General features: G+C 33.5%; 1 protein-coding gene across 3 annotated transcripts in view; it reads left to right on the forward strand.

Annotated features, from left to right (window-relative positions):
* TRHDE (thyrotropin releasing hormone degrading enzyme) overlaps positions 1-12,840 on the forward strand; it is a 391,431-nt gene that overhangs the window by 184,680 nt on the left and 193,911 nt on the right. For all 3 annotated transcript variants that reach the window (XM_058308434.2, XM_058308435.2, XM_058308436.2), the window contains exon 5: positions 28-141. In XM_058308434.2, coding sequence (XP_058164417.1) covers positions 28-141 — 114 coding nt within the window. The remainder of the gene's footprint in view (positions 1-27; positions 142-12,840) is intronic.

A 12,840-nucleotide genomic window follows, 5' to 3' on the forward strand; every position in this document is an offset into this window, starting at 1 on the left:
CAATGCTCATTCATTCTGTCACTGCAGTGGTTTGGTGATCTTGTGACTCCTGTGTGGTGGGAAGACGTGTGGCTGAAGGAAGGTTTTGCTCACTATTTTGAATTTGTTGGTACAGACTACCTCTACCCAGGCTGGAACATGGTAAGTGCACTTTTCTTTAATTGTTTGGAACTCCTAGTGAAAGGTTGATCTGCCGTTACAGTTGTCTTCTGTTATCATCAGAGAGGACTGAAAATACCACTGATGTGTGAAAAATCAGAGGTCCAATAAATAAAAACTAACCCAAAACTTAAACAATAGTATTTTAAAAGAGTTATCTTATATATTAGGAACTAAATAATACATTGATTTCAAAATGTTGAAATTTATGGGAATATTTTAGATTGTAGTATTTGATAATACAGATTATCCTTTAAACAGAGAAGGTAGCAGTAATTAGCAAATAATATTTTAAATGCATAAGATATTTCAATAGCAGAAAAATGAGAATAACATTTTTTATATGTGATGAAACATAAAAATTAGCAAAATTATTTGATGCATATTGTAGACATATGTAATTTAGGATTAAATGACTTAATAAAAGTTCATTAAAAATTTGTGAAGATCTGATGGCATTAAGCCCATACCTTAGGAACATACTTGCACATTTGAGCCTGAAGTAGGGCTTGTTTTCCCTTAAGCAGTGGTGTGCTAGAACATTCCAGAAGAAAAATGGAGGGAGGGTATTGATGTTATATGTATTTTTGTATGTTTTAAATTTGGTATAAGATTCCATTAATAAATAAGTGATGATGTTATAATTAAACAGAATCCTGGGTAAATATGTTTTCAAAACTCAAATTTTGTTTAAGTGGTCCTATGTAAAAATTGCAAAGTCCTAACATTTTATCAATTTTCAAAAGCTCACATTTCACCTTTCTTGTGATATAGCACAGAAGATATAATTTTGAATACTTCCTGATGTTCTAAATTATTAATATAAGTGATTATCTAATTGCATTATTCCCAGAATGATTTAAGAGCATGCAAACCAAGGTGAAATATGAATGTATCTGTAAGTCACGATGCAACTTCTCTACCATAAATCCTGCCAATACCTGCTGAGTAAAAAATGTGAACTTACATAACATGTAGAGGAAATATTACAACACTATCACCATTTCCATGTTTTCATTTTGTGTGTGTGTGTGTGAGATACGAGGGCAGGCATTGAACCTCAGACCTCATGTGTGGGAAGCTGGCACTCAACCACTCATCCACTGAGTCACATCAGCTTCCCTGAGTTGGTTCTCTCGTTTGTTTGCTTGTTGTTTGTTTTTTGTTTGTAGGAGGCACTGGAGACCAAACCCTGGCCTTCCCATGTGGAAAGCAGGCGCTCAAGCACTTGAGCCACATCCGCCCCTTTTATGCAGTTTTGCCCGTATTTTATGTGGCTTATTTGTATAAATTTATGAGATGAATTTAATTAGATTTACATATCTAGATATGTATGTATGATGCCTTTAAAATTGTTACTTGTACTGTTTATTACATCATTGAAATAAATTAAAAATGGCTTTAAAAATTTTGAAAAAAAAATAACAAATATCACACCGTATTATTTGAAGTATTCTTTAACATACATGAAATTTTAAAATGTAAATGTTTAAAGATATTGAAACATTTCCAAAAGTATCTTTTGGTTTTAAGATGGCTTACAATTTTAAATTAATTTTCATTATGCTGTAGATTATTACTGATTTATAATTTCATTATGTTTCAATATTAAAAGATGTCCTTATTACAAATTACACATTACTCATATAGGTAAGCTTTTTTTAAAGTTTATTCAGTTACTTATGACAAAGTTCTTTCCATTCATCATGAAAAATTATTAAAAAGTAATCAATAGAATTATAGATGGGGTGAAAACTGACAGCTTTTTGATGGTTTTAGCACAGCAATATATCCTAATTTTCAGTGTCCTTATACTGGATTTTGTCTACTACTTTTTGGTATTCCTTCATCATTTTTTATCAGTTAAGTAATAAACATAGGCCTTCTGCAGAATATTTTTGTAAGGGGCACTTAAAATGAACATACAGTATAAAAAACTGAGACTCGGTTCTTAATAAAATACAGGGCATTCACATTCAGTGCTAAAATTTGAGCTGTTGGGGTCATCAGGATTTAAGATATTGTTGCTTATAAACCCATATTTTACAATGAAGAAATTAGAATTAATGATGATACAATTATAGTGACACAGAAGGCTCACCCTATATCAGATTAAGAAATAAAATAATAAGCTCCATCGTCATTAATTAGACATTAGTAATGAAGAGGAACAAGCCTTATTATGATGTCTCTTTATGTTCAGATTGTAAAGATTAAAAATACTTTACTGATCTTTGATTGTGTTTGCTTTTTAGCAGTGCTCTTTATATAGTTTGCAGAGAGTCCAATATACTAAATTCATAAAACGTGTAAGAAGAAATCCTAAACAGATTTTCCCTCTATATTCCATTGACATCTTATTTTCAAAAAAAGTTTTACATGTAAATTAACCACATAAAAAAGAGAGGATATTAAGTAGCTTTTAGACTGTACCAGCACTATTTTAATAATGCCATCAGCAAAAGAATGAAAGAAATCCTGGAAAGAACAAGAGTGATAGCTGTGTCAGCAGTAACTCATACTGTTGTGATATGCACAAAAGCTTACGTAGGAATTCATGGCCTGGGCTTTGTGAGAGCTGAGTCTAAAATAGAAAACCAGAAGCAAGGCTCATGTCAGGAGTAAAGAAATTCAGGAAGCTGACCTCTTTTACCTCTAATCTCAAAACAGTGCTTTTATTGTTTTTAGACACCAAGTTTCAAGCATTGAAATATGATACCAATTTGCTAGGGAGATTACCTGTGACACTCTAATTTCAGCGTAATAATAATAAAGAAGCACAGAATTACATAGCACTCTTAATAAAGCTCTTGTTCTGATCTAAGCCAGTACACTTGCTTTGTCTGCTTAACTGTTAGTAAAAGCTCAGGGTATATGTATGTGTGAGTGTATGTGTGTTTACAGAACCAGTCCCTGATACTTAAGTAATCAGTTTTTACATTCTGAACACAACATGAAATATTGTGATAATTCGGTTCCCCAACAAACTAATCAAGTTTATCATTTACAGAGAGTATGATGTAAGGTGAGGAGGTGGGGGCAATGGATAAGTAGGAAGAAATTCAGATCCCAAGAAAGGTATTTCAGTTACCTGACTCAGCCTTGTCATTTGAAAAACTGGGCAATCTTACTGACTTACCAAGCTCTATAACTTGCAGGGTTTTGTAAATGTATGAACCACTATACAAATGTGAATAGGCATCAAGGATCTGGAAAATAAATGCTCCATTAGAAAGGTGTATTGATTTTATGTATAGAATGCACTAACATTTCCAATGCCAGCAATCCATATTGACACCCTAGATTTATATTCATTATGTATAGATTGTAAAATAATTTCTATAAACTTTGTATCTAGACTCTGTCTCACCAAATCAATTTTTATCTATATGGGCAATGTGGACTATTCTGTAAGAACATAAGCCTTAGATAATGTTCCATTCATCAAACAGAAGTGTCAAGATCATTAGAAGCAACTTCTTCAGCTCAGGGCTAAGGATATATTTCATGGGGTGACTAGTCTCTTTTTACTTGATGTTATTTTATCAAAGTTGACTGTTGGTGACAACTTTATTGGATGGCTCAAGTTATGATGTGCTATTGATGGGCAGTCATATTAAATCTTCTTGTTTTTTCTTCAAAGTGGCACAAAGAAAGTTTTTAAACTATTTTATTTTGATTCAAAGAGAAGTTAAGAAAATTATTGGTAAAACAAATAGAAAGTTTATAGAGTTCAATGTCTTTGCAAGCTTATACCTGAAGATATAGTGCTTAATCATTCTCAACAAAAATACATACTTTTGACTATTCAGAGAGGGGGAAATAGAAAAGCAGCAGGGAAAATTTTTGGTTTTGGTTAACATTTTACTTGTTCAGCTGTTCATTTCCTAAATTCATTCTTGAATTAATGTGTCTATAGAAAAAGTAATTCACTTACTTTTCAAAGATATTTAATGTGTTTTCTGGCAATAGTTGTTATATTGGCAATGATTGTGTATAATTCACCAATATTAAACTATATTTGCCCACTAGAGCTATGGAATTAGAAATAGGCCATTTGGAAGTTAAATATTCATTAGTGAATCTTAACTTATAAATATTGAATATCAAATAAATGTATGAATTTATACTCCTGGTTTTTCATATAGTTGTATTTGTCTGTTATAATCGAAGTTCACATGTTTTATTCTATACCTTAGCAATCCACAAATCAGAAAGTAATCCAAATGCTTTCAACCAGTTGCTGATGTTTTTATTTTCTAATTGCCAACACATAGTGAATGTGAACAATTTAAAGTCTTCTTTGGGCTAGTCCCAAGAGTCTGTGGTCTTTTTCAATCTGTTTGGTAGCCTTGACAATGACCTTTATATTGAAAGACTAGGAGGGAAAGTAGAAGGAGTGCCTGCTTGGGTCTCTTGGGATCACAGTCTTCAAGACGGACTTCTTTGAATGTGTTTTCCCTCATCCTTTCTTCCTTGCTCCCCTGGAAGCAATTTGTTTTTCTGCCCTAAGCATAGATTTGAAAAAATAGGAAAACATTCTCCCCTTTGAGAGGAATTGGGAAACTGTAACTCCCTGTTTTGGAGAAAGGATTGCTTTTCCTTTGCCATTAGTGGTCAGAGCAGTTTGGTGACTAATGGGCCGGTAACAAAGAAGAAGAAAGTCAAAAGATGGGCTGTAAGAATAGCAGCTAATGCTGTTGAAGAAAAGTGTCTCACACACTATTTCTGAACTCTGAGTAAATGCAGGAGGAATCCTAATGTGCTTATGCCCAGTGCGTCAAGGATTAGGCTAAAACACAATTAGGATCATCCAGAAAGGATGTCACTGCTAAGAAGGAGGCTCTAGACTTAGATTCTAACCGGTAACTAACTAACCACTTAAGTACTACTAACCAGTAGTTCCTGAAGAGGTATTACACTTTCTAGCAAGGAGTATCAGTTAAAACAGGAACTGTGCTTGTTACACTAGCCTAGTCAATTAGGTTTCACTGAGGCTAATATTAACTATTGTATTTATATTTTCTCTCATTTTAAGATTCATTCTATGCTTTTTACAAAATATACTATTGATGCACTAGTCACCCTGTTAAGGGCATCAGTCAGAATGGATGCCAGTCATTCATTTGTTAGTTATTGTGGTATATTAACTGATTTAGACATTTTATGGGACAAATACATTTGTGAGTATAAAACTACAGCAATGAAGAATAAATAATGTTTTCATACTTTTGGTTTTGTTTATACAAATAGTTCTTTTATATAAATCAAACTTTTGGCTTCACAGTTCTTTGTGAAATGGAAGCTTTTGAAGAGCTTGAATATTATCAGTGTGTTATCTGAGTCTAAGGAAATGTAAACTTGCTTCATTTACTGCTTCAGATGGAAGATCAGCTTTTACTAAGATTTTTTGAAAGGGAAGGGGAAACAAACATGATCCATTTGTATTCATTTCATTTATAGTCTCCTGTATTTCTTTATGTTCAGTTATGTATGAAAATTTGTTAGTCAAATCACCTCAATTTTTTTTCTTTGTGAATTTTCTTAATTTGAAACACAGTTGGAAATTGAAAATTTCATGCATGTTCTTAATTGATGCTTTTTTTAAAAAAAGCAAAGTCACTCTGTTCTGAAAGATACTAAGTGTTTGAGGTTTTGTATACTTTAAACCTAGAGATAAAAAAGAAATGGGCATTCCCTTTAGAATAAAGTACTTCTTTAGGGGATGGTGTTCAAGTTTGCATTGTGTCAAGGTCTTTCTACATTCATTTAGGAATTTCAAAACCAACCAATGAATTGACAAGATCAGACATTTTCTAAGAAGAAAATGCTTACTGAACTTGGAGCTTAACAACAATGCAAAGTCATCATTTCTCATATTTAGAAATATTTCTGGGAAAATTAGCCTTTTCATTCCCTTTTCAAATATGAGTAGTTTGTAAGGAAAATACTCCAATTTGATATAGAAAATGCCAAGCATAACTTGATAAACCAAGAAATGTAAATGCCAAAAATTAATGCCAAAATCTGGACATGTTCTCTTAGGTACCATTGTTAGTATATTGTACTACTAATCTATCTGTCCCTATAACTACCCCTTGTTAAAGGGTTTATCTTCCTATAATATGTGAATTGTCAACCTTGACATTACTCAGTATTTTCCCAGGAATGTTTAAAAATTTGCTTTGTAAAATGTCTATGGAGAACACAACCGCAGATGAAAGTTGGGGAATAAGTGGGCAACGAAAATAAAATTCATTAATTTTCCAATTACAATCATCTCTAATCAGAAAGTATAACATATTAGAATACAACTCCATTTCCAAGCAAGGAGTGACTAAGTCCATAACAGTTTATGAAACTTTTTTTTTTTCCCCATCAGTGTTACTTGACACTCTTCAGATGTTACTGGACAAGGATGTCAGAAATGAAAGTAATGGTGTCAAGTGATAGAAATTCAAAAATGTAAAAAGATCTACTTGTGAAGAGGAAGCAAAAAATAAAAATAAAAATAAGATAATTTGAGGTTAATGAAGATTATGCCTCAATTGCTTCTGAAACAGTTGCTTTTCAATTGCTTCTGAAAACAGACTTTTGTAGCATTTGCTGTGTACCACTAGACATTATATATAAAAATGTCTATAAATTCACTGTCAAATAGAGTAGGATACCCTGTTGAGTATCTTGCAAACACACATGGTTTCTCTTGTCATTTGTTTTGAAGAGGCCTATACTGGCTCAGACCTCCATTCCATCCACCGTTCAGGCAGCTCTCCTCAGCCATGAGCCAAAAAAGATGATTTCTGCTAGAACATGTTTTGACACTGAGCTGAGCAAACCTCTGTGGATTTACCATTCACAAATTTAAGTAACCCGTTTTGAAACTATTTATATTTTTAGCTGTTTAGTTGTCCCTGGAATTGATGAAATTCTTTCTAATGATCAGAATCTTGTCTTTGTCATATGTGTCATATTTGTCTTTAAACTTAAGGTACATGAAAATGCTTTTTTCTAAGAACCTATTTCAAATACACCAGTGTCTGAATAATTCCTTTAATCAGTTTCTTTTCTGCCTTCCAGATTTTATTTATAGTTCAGTGATGCCTTTCTTAAGGTACTCTTAACAGTATATTAGCTCACAGATTTTGTATGAGTTAATTTGATGGCTTGCTGCTACTTTTTGCCATTCCATTCATTCATTCTATTTATTGATTAAAAAAATTATCAGGCACCTAAACTGAGTCATTCATTGTGCTAAGTTCTACAGAGTAAACCTCATGGTGTTATTAGCATGGAGATGCTATATATCAACTTCTTATGCACAGTGTAATTTTACCTTTAGTGTGGTGGTTCCACTAGTAGATGTGGAAGACACTTGAGACTTTATTCTTTGTGTGTGTGTGTGTTGGGCAGTAGAGGGGTGGCTCTGGCTGATGAACCTTGTCCTTGGCAGAAGTCGCTTTGTATAGAATACAAAGTAAAATTTGGCACATGAGGCAGGTCTTAGAAGATTAATCCAGTCATGAAATAATGAAGACATTTAGCTTCCTATTATTATTTTTATATTATATAGCTTAAACAAGTTTTCTAATATAAACTCAGATTTACCTAGATTTGCTTCAGTCTGGTTTTAAGTATCTTTTGGCTAAGATCAGTAGGTCAGTTCTACTTTTAGGCCCCCCTTTTCTAAGCTTTACAGCTTTGCCTGGAAGATAAGTGCTTGGAAAATTAGATTTGCCTTCTTTTGGTTTTGAGTAAAAGTGGGAGTTATTTTCATCTAAATATTATTTCCCAAGTTGTCTGGTTAAAGATAAGAGCAAATCTCCACATTAAGTATTTTCCCAGACTAACTATCCTTATAATTGGTCCAACTTAAAGGTTTTTGCAATATGATACACTTTTTTTTAAAGATTTATTTTTATTTATTTCTCTCCTCTTTTCCCTCTCCCCCCAGTTGTCTGCTCTCTGTGACCATTCACTGTGTGTTCTTCTGTACCTGCTTCTATTCTTATCAGCAGCACCGGGAATCTGTGTTTCTTTTTTGTTGCGTCATCTTGCTGTGTCTGTTCTCCACATGTGCCACACGATTCCTGAGCAGGCTGCACCTTCCTTCACGCTGGACAGCTCTCTCCACAGGGTGCACCCTGCACATGGGGCTCCCCTATGCAGGGGACACCCCCGCATGGCACAGCACTCCCTGCTCACATCAGCACTGCGCATGGGCCAGTCCCACACGGGTCAAGGGGGCCCAGGGCCTGAACCACGGACCTCCCATGTGGCAGGTGGACGCCCTATCCATTGGGCCAAGTCCGCCTCCCATGATCCACTATTGGTGATGAGTAATTTTTAAAACATAACTCTCCTCTCTCAACAGTGTTTTGCCCACTATGACCACAGAGAACTTTTCTTGGAATTTTTGGCTCCCTTTGAAAACTGACGGGACATATCACTTATAAGATCTGAAAATACATGGGCTTTCACAAGATAAATTTTTCTATTTATTTCTAAGCATTTTGCTAGTACTTTTTGGCTTGTAATTTACCAAATATTTCCATGGATTAGTCTCATTCATTTTTCATTACTTAACAAACATTTATTGGATGTCCATTCTTTGGTAGCCTTTCTGTTAGGGTTGGGAAACTCTGAGATGAGTATGAAATATTTTGGCCCTCAAAATCTCACAGATCTGTTTTACCAATTTAATTATTTTTGTCAGAGTGATTACCTGGTCTTTGCCTAGAGTAAAGTTCATTTCCTCTTTTTTGCCCATTCCATGGAATAAAGCTTTGGAACATTAGAGGAAAATGTTTTTTGTGCCTAAGTAGAAATGGGATTATTGAAAAGATAAAAGTCTTGTAGTAAGTATCATCTTTCAGAAACTTAAAAATGTTGGACAAGATTCTGAGATGACACTCTAGGAGAACAGGAATGAATCTGTGGTAACTGGCAAAGGACTTAAGCTTCCCCCACTAGACAATATTCTTTGCTAGGTCAGAGATTGTCTTACAATCATTTCTCAGGGTTTAATCCAAAATGTAGCACATATGATATGCTCCATAATAGAAGTCTGACTGAAAATATCATGAGATGAAGTTCAAAAGATAATATATGAAAGATTATCACAATTCCCATATCTATATTAGGATCTAATTCATTAAGCTAGTATAGGATACTGAAATTAAAATATATAAAACTACATTGTCTAAATGTTTACAGGAAAGCTGAAGGAAAGATGTCAAGAAATCCTCAAAATTAAAGGGAAGTCAAATGACGCGTGTAAGAGGGTTATATGAAAGCACATGGCATATGGTAATTATTCACAGTGATTTTTTTGGGCTGCTAGAATCAGAATGAGCTATTTAATTAGACAACCTGTTCATAATTATTACTGTGACTGACATTATTTAAGCACATTCAGTATTGCTCTCTAAGACCCAGGATTATCATAATTAATGGAAACTTGAGTGACTGATTGATGATAACGTCTACCAAATCAATATTACTATATCTTTAAGATTCTTAAGTACGTCTGCAGAAGGTTCAGAATTTGCTTGTATATAATGCAGTGCGTTTTATAGTCCATCTTTGCATTTTCCCTTAGCTGCATCACATCTTGGATAATATGAAATGTGACACATTCTGCTTGGATGTTACAAACCAAACATAAGGCAGCTGAAGTATGTAGTCATACTCACAATTTAACACAGTTTCTCTGTGTTAGTCATGTTTAAGAATATAGCAGCTCATAAAAAGGTGTGCAAAGAAATATTTGGGGTTATGAGAAGCTTATAAGATCATCCAAAATATTCTTATAGAAATATCCTTGCTTGTTTAGTTTTGCATTAATTAAAGAGTCTTATTAGAGTATTTGTGGCTTGGCAGTGGATCTAATGGGATTGATATTTAAAAGAAATCCGATTTTATAGAGCATGTTATTCCAGTTACTTACTATAAAGCTTATGTGGGATCAGAGAATACTGTTATATCAATAGAGATCTTCCTGGAGTCTTCTGATCAAGCACCATTTTCTGTGATGTGTTCTGTAAATAAATATGGAGGTAAAGTTTCAGTGTAATGCTTGGTTCATTATAGGTGTTAATGGTTATTATTTTTTAAATTATTATTCAATGTTTATATAATGCACACAAGTTTATATAAGTTTGACTTTAATGTAATGGATTGCTATAATGAACTAGCTATACATAAAAGTGAGTATATCTTGGGAATTTGTGTTTTAGCTTCTGAAATGTTAATTTTTAAAGTACGTGGCTATGTGGTAGCAACACATTTTTACTAGCTCTTTAGTTTTATTTCATCTATCCATAGGTTTTAGCTATCTGTAAAATTTTAGTCAGTTAAATGATGATATCATATTTCCCTAGTAAATCAAGTAACTTTCAACTGAGTAGAGTTTTAAATACTTTTAGACATTTTAGAACTTTATGAAAATTAGGGTGACAATATAAAGTTTCAGAATAAAGTTCCTTATTTGGTGTAATAGAAAACTTAAGAGTCTGGTTAGTTTCTTACTCAAATGTGGTGTTGTATTTTGTATTTATAAAAGACAGTAATTACAAATTTACAGATAATATATCACTGGAAACCATGAATGAAATCAGATGAATGTTTCCTCCAATACATTTTATTTTCTTGTTGGAATGCTTAATTATATTCCTCTGATTTAAATTTTATGATGATTTGAATAAGTCACAAAAAACAAGAGCAAAATAAGTAAAGTGTGTAATCCTAGGTATCCTTGTGTTTTCCATTTGAGCCTTGTCTAAGCAAGGAGTTCAGATTAAAAAAAATTGTGTAGCAATTGTTTTAACGTATGAAATCTTGAAAATTTTTATCTCTTGGAGATATGGATTTCTGGAGAAGTAAAACATAAATGACACATCTTATTTCTCCTCTTGATGATAGATCAATTGAGGTTGAATCAACTTGGTTAAATTCTAAAAGTATTTTTACCGATAACTTTCCTTCTACTCTATAATTCTATATTACCCTGTTTATGCTGCTAATACTATACTCATCACATGGTGTTAACTGGTTGTCCATGTATCTGTCTTCTCTACCATAATGGGAGTTGCTTGGAAGCAGGAATCATGTCCCAGTTGTGTTCATTTCCCCAGCATCAAACACAGCACCTGGCATATATGAAGCATTAAATAGACAATGTATGGAGTGGAATTAGATTGCATTGCTAAATAATTTTAGTCAGGTATTCTTATTGATCTAACTCCAGGGATTAGAAAAGTCCCTTAGGAGATATCCAAGAAGATGCTATAAACATGAAGAACTTCCCATTTGTGTATTAATAAGTAGGTTTCGTTCAAATTTAGAAAGAATATTTTGAGAAATAGACTTCCTTAAATCCTTACTAGAACAAGGCATTACATTATATAAACAAATTACCGAAAAAAATTATTTTTATCTATTTGGATATCCATATGGGTAGCTACATACATATGTATACCTGTGTCTATTTAGTTCAGACATTTTGGCATTACAAAATAAATACCTTGTCTGATTACTGTTGGTCGTCATGAAATTGAACAAAATTTGTGAGAAATTATGGGTATAGAGTTTTGAACCGGGGACCATTCTCACCCTAAGAGGGAATCATATACCCCTAGACCAACCAGCCTAGCTAGGTAAAGCATTTTATGATCACAAAACTCTAGCCCATATTCCATGCTATTTTGTATATAATGATGCAATATTGTCCTGTTCTTCTGTGTCTAGTTGCTCTTCCCTCTAGTCCACTCCCCCACTCTATTCAAAATCATCTCTCTAAATGTGGTCTGATGATGTCACTCCTCTAGCTTCTTAATCAGAATGGAGGATCCTTGATGATTTTGTTCTTGCCAATCTCTCTGTGCTTATCACCAGTCATTCAGCTCATTATACTCTGCCTCCTAACACACAAAATTCTGTATTTCCCCAAATGGACTTCATTGTTTCAGGTCTTCACATATTTCTTTCTGCCCTAAATTCCCTTTTTTGCACACCCTCCTAGAAAACTCACATGATTTTTATAGATTCAACTCAAACTATCACCTCGGAAAACTTTCCTGTACTTTCCCAAGCAGAGCATATTGGAGTCTTTGCTCTGTTACTGTGTAGTTACAGTAATATATTCTGAACCTACTTCTATTTTTACATACATCACACTGTGATTTAATATTTGTTTTCATTTCTGTCTCTCCTTGTAGTACTATAAAATCTTTGAGGTAGTATCTTTATGTCTCTCCACACCCCAGAACCAGGCATATCATCTATGATATTGAAGGTGCTCAATAAATATTTGTAGAACAAATCCTCTTATTTAATATTCACAACTATATATGTTTACAAATGAGAATATGGACATTTGAAACGTTTAAGTAAATTATTCAAGGTCATGCGGATTGCGAACACTGGATATTTTTTCTTCTGCTCTAGTATTCTTTCATAGACTTTGCAGCAGTGTGCCTTTCTTTTCTCCTAGGAATACTGAAAGAATCCTTAAATTCATTTCCATCCTTCCAGGAAATTTAGTCCTGGTGTTTGCTCTGATCTAACTCAGGTCTGCCCTAAGAATTTTTTTCCTATTCTCTGCACTCCTATGAACACCTCACCACTATTTGAGCTGGCTCAGAGTTGACTTTCTCTCTGAATTTTTTTCCTTTTCTTTCT

Source organism: Dasypus novemcinctus, chromosome 12, assembly GCF_030445035.2.
Source record: "Dasypus novemcinctus isolate mDasNov1 chromosome 12, mDasNov1.1.hap2, whole genome shotgun sequence".
NCBI lineage: Eukaryota > Metazoa > Chordata > Mammalia > Cingulata > Dasypodidae > Dasypus > Dasypus novemcinctus.